General features: G+C 39.7%; 1 protein-coding gene across 1 annotated transcript; it reads left to right on the top strand.

Moving 5' to 3' along the window:
• Window positions 1-3,739: 3,739 nt before the first annotated feature.
• Window positions 3,740-10,663, top strand: tmem161a (transmembrane protein 161A). The gene is made up of 11 exons (XM_079350496.1): window positions 3,740-3,861; window positions 4,384-4,487; window positions 4,577-4,660; window positions 4,889-4,980; window positions 5,139-5,295; window positions 5,594-5,809; window positions 6,316-6,459; window positions 6,561-6,674; window positions 6,826-7,000; window positions 7,127-7,223; window positions 7,795-10,663. Exons 1-11 carry the CDS (start codon window positions 3,859-3,861, stop codon window positions 8,097-8,099), a joined length of 1,491 nt encoding a protein of 496 aa, XP_079206622.1. The 5' UTR covers window positions 3,740-3,858; the 3' UTR covers window positions 8,100-10,663.
• The last annotated feature ends 1,842 nt before the right edge of the window (window positions 10,664-12,505 follow it).

The raw sequence follows: 12,505 nt of genomic DNA, 5'->3' as shown, positions 1-12,505 counted from the left end.
TTCTTTCTCTTATGGATGGTTATAAAGTGTTTCTATGTGTGGTAATTATCGGTCATGAGTCTTACTCCTGTTTAAAATAAATCCCTGTGACAAAGCAGATCTGGCCCTCTATAGCTGGTTCCCACAGCACTCCCCCACACTGCAGAGGAGGCCGCAGTTAGTAGAGAGACAAAAAGGAAAAAGAGCGGGCAAATTGAAGAGAGATGGTGGTGATGGGAGTTTCCTTTGACGGGGCACCATTGCAACATTTGCATATATTCAGATCAGCCGATGAATACCGTGCATGCGAGCAAACAAAGACGAGCCAATGGGAGGCCTGCATCCCTGCTGCGGGCTCAGAAGCAGCCGCCGGTATCCCAGCAGCCCTCTGGGAGAGACACAGAGAAGTGGTGTGGGAACCAAGAGGCCCCCCGAGCTGAGCAGAGGGAGGGGAGCCACTTGTAGCCAGTGGTGAATTAGCATTTTATTTGTGTCCATTTTTCTCAGTAATTTCTTCCCCGCCACTTCAGCCACAGATGGCTAACATGGAAGAGGGATTAGCATTTGTGTCAAAGATGATGATTATGGAAGTGTTTTTCTACCCAGACAGAGACGTCTCTTCTCACAGTGTAACTGACATTTTAATGACTGATATTTAGGCAAATGTACTAAATATGAAATGCATTTCTGTACATTTTACATGTTTAAGATTGATGTAAAATGTTAAAAGTACATAACAGATTATGTTAGAGCTCTTTAAACATTGCTCTATGCTCCCCTATCCATGTATCCTAAGGCTCATACACTTAATTCATCCAAAATGAACCATATCTTTCCTCACATTCTGTAGATACTTTATGTTCAGCTGCAGCAAGAGAAACTCACTCTTTAGAATCAGAATCAGGTTTATTGCTGAGTAGATTTGGCCATTCAAGGAATAAGTCTTGGTGCGCTGGTGCACCGAACATGTAAATAAAATAAAGAGCGTAAAGACCGTTACCAGCAATTATCATATTATCATTAAACATAAGTGTAATAAAATGTGAATATTTTTATGATTTAAAAGCTGCTTTGAATTGAGAGACTATGCAGTATAATCAGACAATTGCCCATGTAAAGGTAATTCAAAATTAAATATGACTAGTCCATTTTCCCTGGTGTAGAATCTTACAAACTTATTGTCTAAGGGTTATAAGCTGAAGCTGCATCAACAAGACTCAAAAAGATCAAATAGTTTGACGCGGAGTAGAACAACTAATTTGAATTGATTTACGTTTGTAAATCTGACTCGGTGGTGCATACATGCAAACCAGAGATGCCGTTCCTTAAGCGCACAAAGCTTCATTTGATCAAATTCACAGGACTCATGGAGCTGTCATGCTCTCATGCGCAAATTCACCGGGCAAAGGATCAGACATAACTTCAGCAGAAGGGCTGCCAGTAATTATCAAAAAGTGGGTATTCAAAAAGCTTCAGCAGACCACCCAAATAACCCACACACATGCTTAACACAGTTGTTATATGGTGAATGGTTTTGGTAGAAGATCTTTGCGAGAGCAGACTGCTTGGGGACTCTCTGCTCTATTGGAGGCATACAGGCCTCCGGTTTACAGAGGATGAGCTGACATTATAATGCATGCACAGGCCACTGTGTTGTGGACATTCATTTTCATCTAGAGGGACTGCACGTACCTCACATGAAGGATGCATCAACACACCCAGAGCTGTTGTATTTGTACCACAATATTCCCCCAAACACTTCATGGTTAGGAACATAATCAGTGATAAAACGGCAACACATCACAGAGAGACAAACTGTAAAGAGGTTGGTTATATTTTTTTTCTTCCATTTTCTTTCTTAATGAGAAAATAATACCTCAACTCCTGATTACATCAAAATCCCCACATCCCCTCTCTGTTGGCTGATGTTTTTGTGCCTAAGTAGAGCATATCTGAGACTTAAAGCCTACCATCTGCATAATGTTTGTTTTCTTTCATGATTGTGGGAGCATGAATCCCAGAGATTATCATTAGAAGGCTCTCACAGAGGTTTTCAGGGCTACCGAGAAAGAGGAAAAGGGAACACAGATGAAATTGTAAAATTTAATTACAAAAATTTGGATCTATAATCAGGGTATGTAAATGTACTTTATTTTTCCTTTTTTTTAATTTGAAAAAAAAAAAAACTCTTAACACACTTGGATTGTAACGTGTGTTTGTTTTTTCATGTTAAAATGTTTTTGTTGAGAAATGAAATTGTTAAAGGTACTCATAAAATGTTTCAGTGGTTAATATCAGCCAATAAAAACTCTTTATTGTTTCAAATGCCTTCATGGAACTCTTAGACACCTATTGTGATAAATAATACGGAGACATAAGACAGCTGATGGGACACACTTTGACATGTTAAGTTTCTATACAATAAAAAACAATGTGTTCGTAAATGACAATAGTTATGTCAAACTCAATGGTGTAGGTTTAGTTTCAAAAATCAAGGATAAGGATTATTTCTGAGACTGATCAAAGTTTTTTCTTCTTCAAAAATGAGAAAGCATATATGAATGCAGAACTATTAACACACTAATGCTAAATAAAATCCCACTTGGTTTCTATTAAGAAAGGTCTGATATCTACTCTAATGAACATGTTGAAATAATGTTCAATTCTCCTAATTTCATCCAGCATTAAAAAGGAGAAGAAAAGATAAAAAGAAAAACATGTGCTGTCAAGCAATTAATTTCCAGTTCCTTCAAAGAAAATAAACATATAATCACAAGTATCCCTGAATAGCCAGGACTAGGAGGTGCTGCTTAATTTAACTGTGTCACAGCAGGATTAATAAAATAAAATAATACTTTATTGATGCCCAGTGGGGAAATTCCAAAGAGTTGCACAAATAAAAGATGTAAATCTAAGATCAAGATCAAGTTGCTTGTACCAATATGATGTATATGGAAGACTATGAGGGCCACTGAAAAAAAAGGTTGGTTCTGACTTTTCTCTGAGGGTGCACCCACAGCTTCTCAAGCACGCTACACCCCTATATCCAGTTTGTTTGACTCGTGACACTGTTCCGATCCATGCCTATAAGCACAATACACCTCCTGGACCCTGGAATGCTTCGAAGAGGTGTGCGTTGGCACAGCATTTTGTGCACGAACACAATACAGAAATCCCTGAGTGTTCCAAATAAATTACTCAAAATAAGCCAGAAAGTCAGTAAAGTACCTGCCATCTTCTCTGTGTTATACTATACGTACGGCCTCAAATTAGGCCTATAAAGCCATGCTTTTTTTTAAATGATTTCCCTTATGTACAAGAGCAAACCGTGCTCAGACCCAGTTAGTCCTGGAGCAGGCCAGTGGGGGGAAGAAGAGGAGGCACAGTACGGGACAACTTTGCTGTTAGTGAGTGAATGCTCCCTAAAAAACAAGTCAGAATTATAAAACTGAAGTCAGAATTCCCCCAAAAAGTCAGAACCCTTTTTTTTCAGTGGCCCCTTGTCCTCTTACATAGATATGTGGGGACATAGGACTATAAGCGTAACTCAATTTGGAACGTACTTTTTCCTTCTTTCCTTTCGTATCAAGACATGAAATGCAGTCTTACTAAACGTAAGCAGTCACGTGACATACCTAATTAACTTCCTCAATGACAAACGACATCCTTTATTTTTCTACCTCTCGTCGAGAAGCCGAGGTTTTCAGTGATCTTCGAATTTCCAAAGCTTTTTGTGGAACACTTGAATGCAGCACGCGACTCAAACGCTTGAACCACATCCGGGCCATTCAGCTGTCTCACACATGTCAGCATGTTCGGCTGTCTGTGAAGAGGGTCCATCAACTTCTCTGGTTTTAGCCACAACTTTTCCGGAAACACATGGTAACTGAAGTAACTGGCATGTAATCACCAGTGTTTAGTTGTTTTAATGGTCGTCAAGTGAGCTCATTGTTCTTGTATTGGTTGGCGTTATTAAGAGTTGTAATGCTAACAGGCTAGCTCCGCCTGCAGCAGCACTGACAGGTGGTGAAGTTTAGCTAAATTTAGCACGATAGCCATTTGCCAACTTTCATTTATTTTGCAGGGAGTTTCAGCGCATCCTGTGTTAAAGGTAGTTTATCTCCTGCTACTGTACGTTTTGTAATATGTCTTCGCAACGACGGCGTCATTTGAACCATAAAATGAGTCCTTCAGTCAACACAAAAGCACTTATTACCTCGAGTCTTGCATGGCCAGTCCACATGAAGTGATGCATTCACTGAGTCATGGTTTCACACAAAGTACACCTACATCTTTGACTGTCTATAAGGCTTCAGTTACAGACGCGATCTTGTTTACATGTTCACGATGGGACTCTCAGACATACATGTTCATTTTAACGTGAATGTGCGTTTTCTCTGACAGGCGCTGATGGGGATTCAGCTGGTGGTCAGCTTGCTGGCTGCCAGCATTATGCAGAGGATGGCTCCACATTGCTCATTTGCACGCTGGCTCATCTGTAATGGCAGGTGTGGTAAATCCTACCAATCAATACATATGTCATACACATAAAGGCGATGCACTTTTTTTACATATATGAGCCTGTCATTCCTTCCAGTTTGTTCCGGTTCAAGCACCCATCAGAAGGAGAGCTGTGTGCCCTTGCGGGGAAACAGATGCCAAAACAGAGCAAGAGAGACAGGTGTGTGTGTGTTGGGGGAAGGTCTGAGGGCGAGGGTGGGGCGAGGAGTTGCGTAAGAGTAACACGACCTTAAGAGAGGACCTGCCTTTGATGGAATTACTGTACTTCTGAGCAAAAAAAAAAGCCACTCCAGAAAAGCTGGCAGTGTTATTATCCAGTAAAACTGACATTTTTACAAGTTAGTGTTGTTATCTTGTTTGACATGATTTTGTGTATTTTGTTCATTAGGAGACAAAATGGAGAGAACAAGCCTCTGACTGTGCCTAAAGACATCGACCTTCACCTGGACAAAGCTCCAGTCAACACATTGGATGCTCTTGGTAAAACTAACACTCCTTAATTTACTCCACGTGAACGTTTTTGAAGCACAAACATTTCAACTGTTTAGCTGTTTTCTCAATATAGACGCATAATACAGAAAGCAGAAGAGTTTAACAGTGCTCATGAATCTCATGCCTTTTAATCTTGTTTCTTTCAGTGCTGCGTTTTTTCTTGGAGTACCAGTGGCTGATCGATTTTGCAGTTTATGCTCTGGGTGTCTTCCTGTTCACTGAGTGTTACTACAATGTGGTTGATGCCAAAAAGGAGGTGAATATCGGAGCCATCTGGTGTGTCCTGACAGTGCTGTTCGGTCTGTATCCTTCAACTTTAAAGTCACTTCCAGTAGTGACAGGAAACTCTACATCCTACAGAACATGTTTTTCTTAATCCACAGAGATACAGTCAGACTTTTTGTTTCATCATTTAGATACAGTCTACTTATATTCTGTAAGTTATTTTTGTTTTAAACGTTTTTATGTTTAAAAATAATGATGATGACTGATATTGTGACAAGTTATTGTTGTGAAAGGTTGTCTTTGAATAACCTATGATATGTGGTATGTAAAACTTGAACTATTTGTTAGTTGTTGTCATTTAACCGACAACCCTCAGAAAGACCCTTCACACTCTGATGAGGCACTACTTCCGCTCTGAAGAGGGGGGCGAGCGCTCCGTGTGCCTTGCCTTTGGTTTTCTCACTCTGCTCGTGGCCATGCTGGTGCTTGTGGTCAGGGAGGAATACCTGGAGTTCGGCCTGGAGTCTGGCTTTTCCAGCCTGTTCGACAACTTAGAAACTTTTGCCAAACAGCAGGGCTACGCTCAGTGGTCGTAAGTATATAACACATGGACACTTTCACTCGTATGTGCAATAATAATATCAACCAAGTGCAATAATCGCAACAATAATCATTGCCTTTTTTGTATATTTTGCTTCTTCCATGCATATTTCTGGTATTTTCCTTCCAACGGAAGAGTGTTCTATTATTTATGCTATATTATTCTTTATATTGTTACTTACAATACATTTTTGTATTTTGTGTTACATTTTTATCTTTATTTTTCACTCTTATTGTATATGCTGCTGGAACCTAAATTTCCTGAGGGAGTCATCCTCAAGGATCAATAAAGTTCAGTCTAAGTCTAAGTATCGGTGTCTGCTAAGATAACTTGTTGCTGAAATACTACTTTGGTATCTTTAAATGGAACATGTAATGTTATATTGAATAGGATTACATTTTGAATCAAGAGTGTGCATGAGCTACTAACAGGCTATAATTGGCACAAATCTGTTCGTGTTGCAGCAAAACATTTGCTTTCTGTTTTAATCCCTCAAGAATCCCAGTGACCAAGCTGACCGTGAAGCTCGGGCTGGCTGCTGTCTGTGCTTACATCGGTTCTATCCTGGCCTTCCCCGGCCTGCGACTGGCTCAGACTCATCTAGATGCTGTACAGATGAACTCGGACCGCCCACTCATCCAGTAATAACTAAGGCATTTAATTCAACACTTGTTACTTCCTCGTGAAAAATCTTCTTTTTGCATTCTTTAGCTTTGTTAAATTTCCCTAAATGTTCCTGCAGGTTTCTGCTGCACATGAGTTTTATGTCTCCTGTCATTGTGTTGGTTCTCTGGGTGAAACCCATGGCAAGAGACTTTCTGGCCAGTGCACCTATGGGGAAGACCTCCATCACAATGTGAGTGCAAATTCCTAACTTCTTATTTCATCCTCACCTCTCTGTTGTCAAGACAGAAACACTGACCTGCTATTGAACATTTCAAAATGGCCAGTACTGATTTTTTTTCTTTTCTTTTTTTTTTCACCTCTTCATAATCCCATGCTTGCAGAGTTTCCAGTGCAGCGTTTGACAGCGTGCGCCTGTGGATCATCGTGGGGTTGTGCGTGCTTCGACTAGCAATGACCCGTTACCATCTTCAGGCCTACCTGAACCTGGCTCAGAAGTGGGTGGAGCAGATGAAGAAGGAGGCGGGTCGTATTGCTGCAATTGACATTCAGAGGAAGGTAAGGATTTATTTATATTTCACTCAGAACTTTTGGATTTTTTTTAAAGTAGGTTTGATTTTTTTTTGGCAATAGAAAAGTAAAACTTTCAAAAGTGCATTTTCTGTCCATTTGTTTTTTTTTCAGGTCACGCGTATCTTTTGCTACTTAACTGTAGTTACTCTCCAGTATTTGGTTCCTATTCTTCTCATCCTCTTCTCCACACTTTCCCTGAAGGCATTAGGTAAGTAAAATGAAGTCGCTTTTATCACAATTAAAGTGTTTGAGGATCAGTCTACACTACTTTTATTATTTTTGTATTTTTCCAAACCATCTGAATTTACAATTATAGAAACAGTAAAAGACAAACTTTTGTAAAATTCCTTGTTTTTTTGCCTGGCATTTCATTAAGCTAGTCTAGCTTAGCACAAACTATGAAAAAATTCACCACCTGCTTACACTGGACTCCACTTCTACAACTGAAAGGAAGATGTGTACAAATAAAGTTTGAAAAATAATAAGTGATGTGCCCACTTGGGATGGTGGTGGGTTAAAAAAAAGAAAGAAAAAGAAACGGCTACTAGCCAAAATGAATCAAGCACAAGATCCACCGAAACCTAAGAATTAAAAAAAAACAAAAAAACATACTCTTCTTAAATAGTATTGTTAGTATGGCTGGCAGTTTGAATTTTTCAGCCATACAATGAGCATGGCTGATGTCATTTTGAGATTAATCGCAGTTTCCCTATTTTCATTCTTTCTTGCTTTTTCCTCCAAGTTCAGCTGTAAAAATCTAAGTGTTGTCTGACTTGTAGGGGACTTCTCCTGGGGCCCTGGTGCAGAGGAGACTCCTGGGGTGACACCAGCACTGGTGATGCCCACAGCAGCACCCGTGCTGCCTGGTGGTCTTGACGAAGACGAAGAGGGTGTGGATGATATGGACGAAGACATCCAGGCTACAGTAGCACGCCTGTCAGAGGCCTTCACAGCACTGCGTGCCGTCCTCACACCACTTTTCTTCAGAGGTTTCTTTGCATTCCTCACATGGTGGGTGGCTGCCTGTCAGGTTATCAGCTCTCTGTTCGGCATCTACTTCCACCAGTACCTTATGCAGAACTAACTGACAACAAGCACACCGTGCCGTACTGCCTGCAATGCAATTCCAGCCCTCAGCTGTTAAGCTGTTTCAAAGGATAGCCACAGGCAGCAAAAAGACTTTACATTAACACACACATCTACAGACAGAATGCACCTTGGTTTGGCTGTAATAAACTACCTGATCGAGGTGGGTTGAGAGTAAGATAGATGACTGACAGTGTTGGTTGCAATATTGGTTACATTCTTGCTCTTATGACTTTCAATGGCCAGCAGGATACTGGTATCAATAACCCAGATGTAAAGAGAGCACTGGAGCGAATAGAAGAGAACAGGTTCAACGTAGTCTGGCTGTCTTTGGGTTTTCCTGACCTCACTGCGTAGAATACTGGGAATTCTCATCATCAAAGAGCTGGTTCAGTTATCTGTTACTTTATTGATCCAGCTTCTGGTGTTCTCCCATGAATGCAGCTAAGATGTACAGTAAGTTAAATCCATCATCGCTGTATACAGTTGCAATTGGATATATCTTATAAACAATTTTCAAACATTTCAAGTATGCTGTTTAATATTGCTAATCATGTAAGAATAAGGTCGTCTTAATATGGTTGGCATTTCAACAGGTTGGGCAGTGTTTGAAAAGTGATAATTTTATTCTTGACACTTGTTTTATTTGTGAACAAACCATTTTGAGCGATATACTCGCAGCAAAAAGGATTAGTAAAGGCAAAGAAATCCAATCATGTAAAGGTGATCAGTTTCAATTGGCAAATAGAAACTGTTCATTCAGTCGATGATTCTGAAGCAGAAGGTGTCGGATCCCTTGAAGGTCACCATGGTGATCTAGCAGATTCACAAGTGGTCCAGCTTTTGATAGAGGAAAACGAGTTTAGCCCAAAGAGTGTCGGCTAGCCAAATAATCTTGCTTTGTAATGTCCTACTGCAGTCATCTCCTGCCTACTCAGCGAAACGTTTTTCTGCATCTCTACAGACGTATCAGTACCAGTGGTACATGAAATCTTAATAGAACAGTGTTCAATGCTGCCTATGTGTTTGATAGTTAAAATTTAACAGGGTATGTATTAGTACTTAATCCCTGTCAGGATAAGTTGTTAGTTTTTCAAGGGACTTTTTGTCCCTCTTAAGGAACCGATTCAAGAGTGCTATACTTTTTATTTCATTTTTTTGTGCTGTTTTATGTTGTTAAGTTGAAACCGTCCTCAAGAATCAGTTGAAAATGAACCGTGTATGTGTATCAGTCAACAACTCAAAAGTTGTTGCTTTTTTTGTTTTTCCTGTAGAATTCCTAAGTGCCTGGGAGCTCAGGGATTTTGAGTCAATTGAAATCTCCTTTCTCTGTGATAAATCATATTTTGACTGAACATAAACTTTGACATATCAAATTTAGACTCTTAACCGTTTTGTTTTTTCAAACACTATTTACTAGCGTCATCTTTAGCAACAGTGAGATCAACTTTTTTTTTTTTTTTTAGATAATCAGTAAGGTCAGATTAAAGGAGCAATATGTAACTCTGACAAGTAGCATTTAAAATAGGGACAACAGTCCGAATATTGTAGAGAGCTATCTCCCCCTATTTCTCTTGAGCCAAATTTTCACATACTCCGTGCGCATCAATCAGCGCTGTGTGCGTCAGTCACGGCGTGCAGCACTGGCGTTAACTTCCAATCTAGTCAATGATTGTGTTTCCATAGCAACTCCGTCTCCGGAGTGTGCCACTAGCTTCACTACGCTCTGCTCCTTTTCTGGTGGACCATGGCGCACGGAGTATGTGGAAATTTGCATGCTAGAAACTGTGCACGCAGGCTGCCATGTCGCAGACACGGAAGCTTCAGTGTTTAGCCAGCTCTGTATCGATCTTGAAACCTTTTTGCCTGCTGACCTCACCTAGTTTTATCACATTTTTGCTCATGGAGATTAATAGAAAAATGCAGAGGCTTTTTATTTCGGTAAAAACATCAGTTTTCTCTGAAACTGTTTGCTTGTCTACTTCTTTCACTGCAAAATCTGTTGGTTTGCTTTGATAACTTGATTCTTATCTTGCAAACCAGGGGTGTGCAAAACGCCTGTGTTGAGGTGTCTGAAAACCACCAATCTTGTCCAAACGAATACAGAACCCTCCGGTCCACAATCTAAACTTAGGAGGACATACTGGCCGCTTCATTGTTGTCAGAGAAGCCAGCACTCTAATATAGCATGTTTTCTTAATGCCTGAAGATATAGTGTGGTAATCTTATTAAGTAGATTTCTCACATATTGCTCCTTCAATCCAAGTCCACTTAGAATAATTGTGTGAATCAGTGGGTTTTATTTATTTATTTATTTATGATATATTGTTTTGAACAGAGATGATACTGATGCTGCAACATTTTTATGCTCTGTTTTTGTGTGCTTTTTTTAGATAGAATATTTGAATGAAATGTTCTCTAATCATTTACACTGTGAAATTCATATTCTAATATTGCTTTTTGAGATTTTCTGAATGCATGGTGTGTAAACTTTTTGCCATAAGTTTTTTTTTGTTGTTGGTGTGTGTGTGTGTGTGTGTCTCAATAAAACATTAGTTTTGAGTCTGATGTCGTTTCCACTTAATTCTGCTCTCCTCCAGGAGCGTGGGAGATACTGCTGATAAAACATTTCCTTAAAAAAAGAAAACTCTGTTCCAGTTGACAATAGACATCATGCATGACAATGGAGTGTCTCGCCGCTGTGCTGGGTCCTGATCTCTGACCCCCAACCTCCTGAGAAGATCCCTGTTTAATTGCTGATAATGACGGTGAACCTGATGCCCCAAACGAGTCTGGGAAGAATTATTGTTAGTGGATGCTCATCTGGACCTTTGTAAATTGTACTATTTACTTAAAATCTTCCAAAAAATGTTATCAGTTCAACCTTAAAACTATAATTGTTTCAGTTACTTTCACAATTTTATGCCAGTGATGCAACATTTCAGGAACTGACCTTTCACCACAAAAGATCGGAGAGGTTTTTTGTCTGAAAGTTGACAAGATATATTGGTGATATTTGACTTTCATGTCCTGTCAGAAGCCACAAAGGTTCTCAAATGTAGGGAGGGATGGCCACTTTGCAGGCTTTTTATGTGCCTGATTAAATGCTTCACTGAAGGGTATCAACAATGAAAAAGGCTCTGCAAGAGTGAAGACATTTAAAGGTGATCTTCTCAATGAGACTACTTAAGATAACTATTACGATACATCACAGATATTTTATTTGTTGTTTCAGCCGGCTCCTGTGAGGGGTTTCAGCTGGTTATGAAACAGACTGAAAAGAAAATGATTCCTCTTTATGACATACAAAGGTAAAAGAGATCATCAGGGATTATTTCTAAAGTAATTTTTAATCCCCGTAACGTCTGCTGCGGAGGGTGTGTCACACTACATTACCGACATTCTGCAGGAGCAGCTTTTGGTTTACATTTTTCACAAACATTCACGAAGTGATATGTTTGACAGTTAAAAAGAAACAGATAGGGCTCTTTTATCTGAAAATATGACTTCCACATGTTCAATCAGCAATACTTTGTGTTCAATTTGTTTAGAGCCATATGGGTATTTTAAAAGAATCATTATTTTCTCAATAGTTTAACTCTGGGAATTATTTTGTCGGGACGAAATGTAATTGATTCTATCTTTTTCATAATGATTATTATATCTATTAAAAAGGGTTTTAAATGACAATATTATGACTCTTTATTTTTTTTACAGAAAAGTCTTTAGTCTCTTTCTTTAAAATGGAACACATGTTTCTTCATTTTGTACTGTCTTGTTTCTTTGATTTGAGTGATTAAATGTGCTACGTTTTTGATGATGAGTCAAGTAAGTTTCCAGAGAAAATGTTTCCATCATTGTTACTTTGTGATTGTTGCACATATTGAAGAGACTTCATCGCCTTTACATGACCAGTGTGGGTCAGCTCCTGTCTAAGCCTGTAGCAGGTCTGTGAGAGCGTCTGGCATAATAGGTGACAAGGTTGACAGATCTATATAATCATATTAATTACATTTGTCTGTGCTGAAGCCTCGGGCCCCCCTTAAGTCTGATCTGTGAACTGCAGTGTCGTTGCTATAGGAAATAGGAAGTGTGTGTGCAGGGCCCAGACATGCCCTACAGACTTGTCCCAGGGGAGAAGACCAGACATGACCCCAGTCAGAGTCTCTTTTCACTTAGGGAGGAGAGGACAGAGAGGAACCAGAGCCCGATTCTGCTCTTAGTTAAAATGTTCCATGGTGGTGGAAAAAGAAAATGTTCTGGCAAAGTAACTGTGAGACAACCAGCTGTGGCAATGATTTTTTTTTTAAGGCATAAAGGTCTCTGGGCTTTTACGTGCTCTATTCTTGTTCCTCAGGTTTGGTGGCTGCATGCTGAGCTGCCTGACAGAGGCTAGACATGATA

Source organism: Symphodus melops (assembly GCF_947650265.1).
Source record: "Symphodus melops genome assembly, chromosome: 8".
Taxonomy (NCBI): Eukaryota; Metazoa; Chordata; class Actinopteri; order Labriformes; family Labridae; genus Symphodus; species Symphodus melops.
The sequence above is the reverse complement of the archived record's forward strand: the minus strand, read 5'-3'. Positions and strand labels throughout refer to the sequence as shown.

Coding starts and splice junctions, on each gene's coding strand:
- tmem161a (XM_079350496.1), top strand. Junction 4,981..5,138: donor CAACACATTGGATGCTCTTG/GTAAAACTAACA, acceptor TGTTTCTTTCAG/TGCTGCGTTTTTTCTTGGAG. Junction 5,296..5,593: donor CTGACAGTGCTGTTCGGTCT/GTATCCTTCAAC, acceptor GACAACCCTCAG/AAAGACCCTTCACACTCTGA.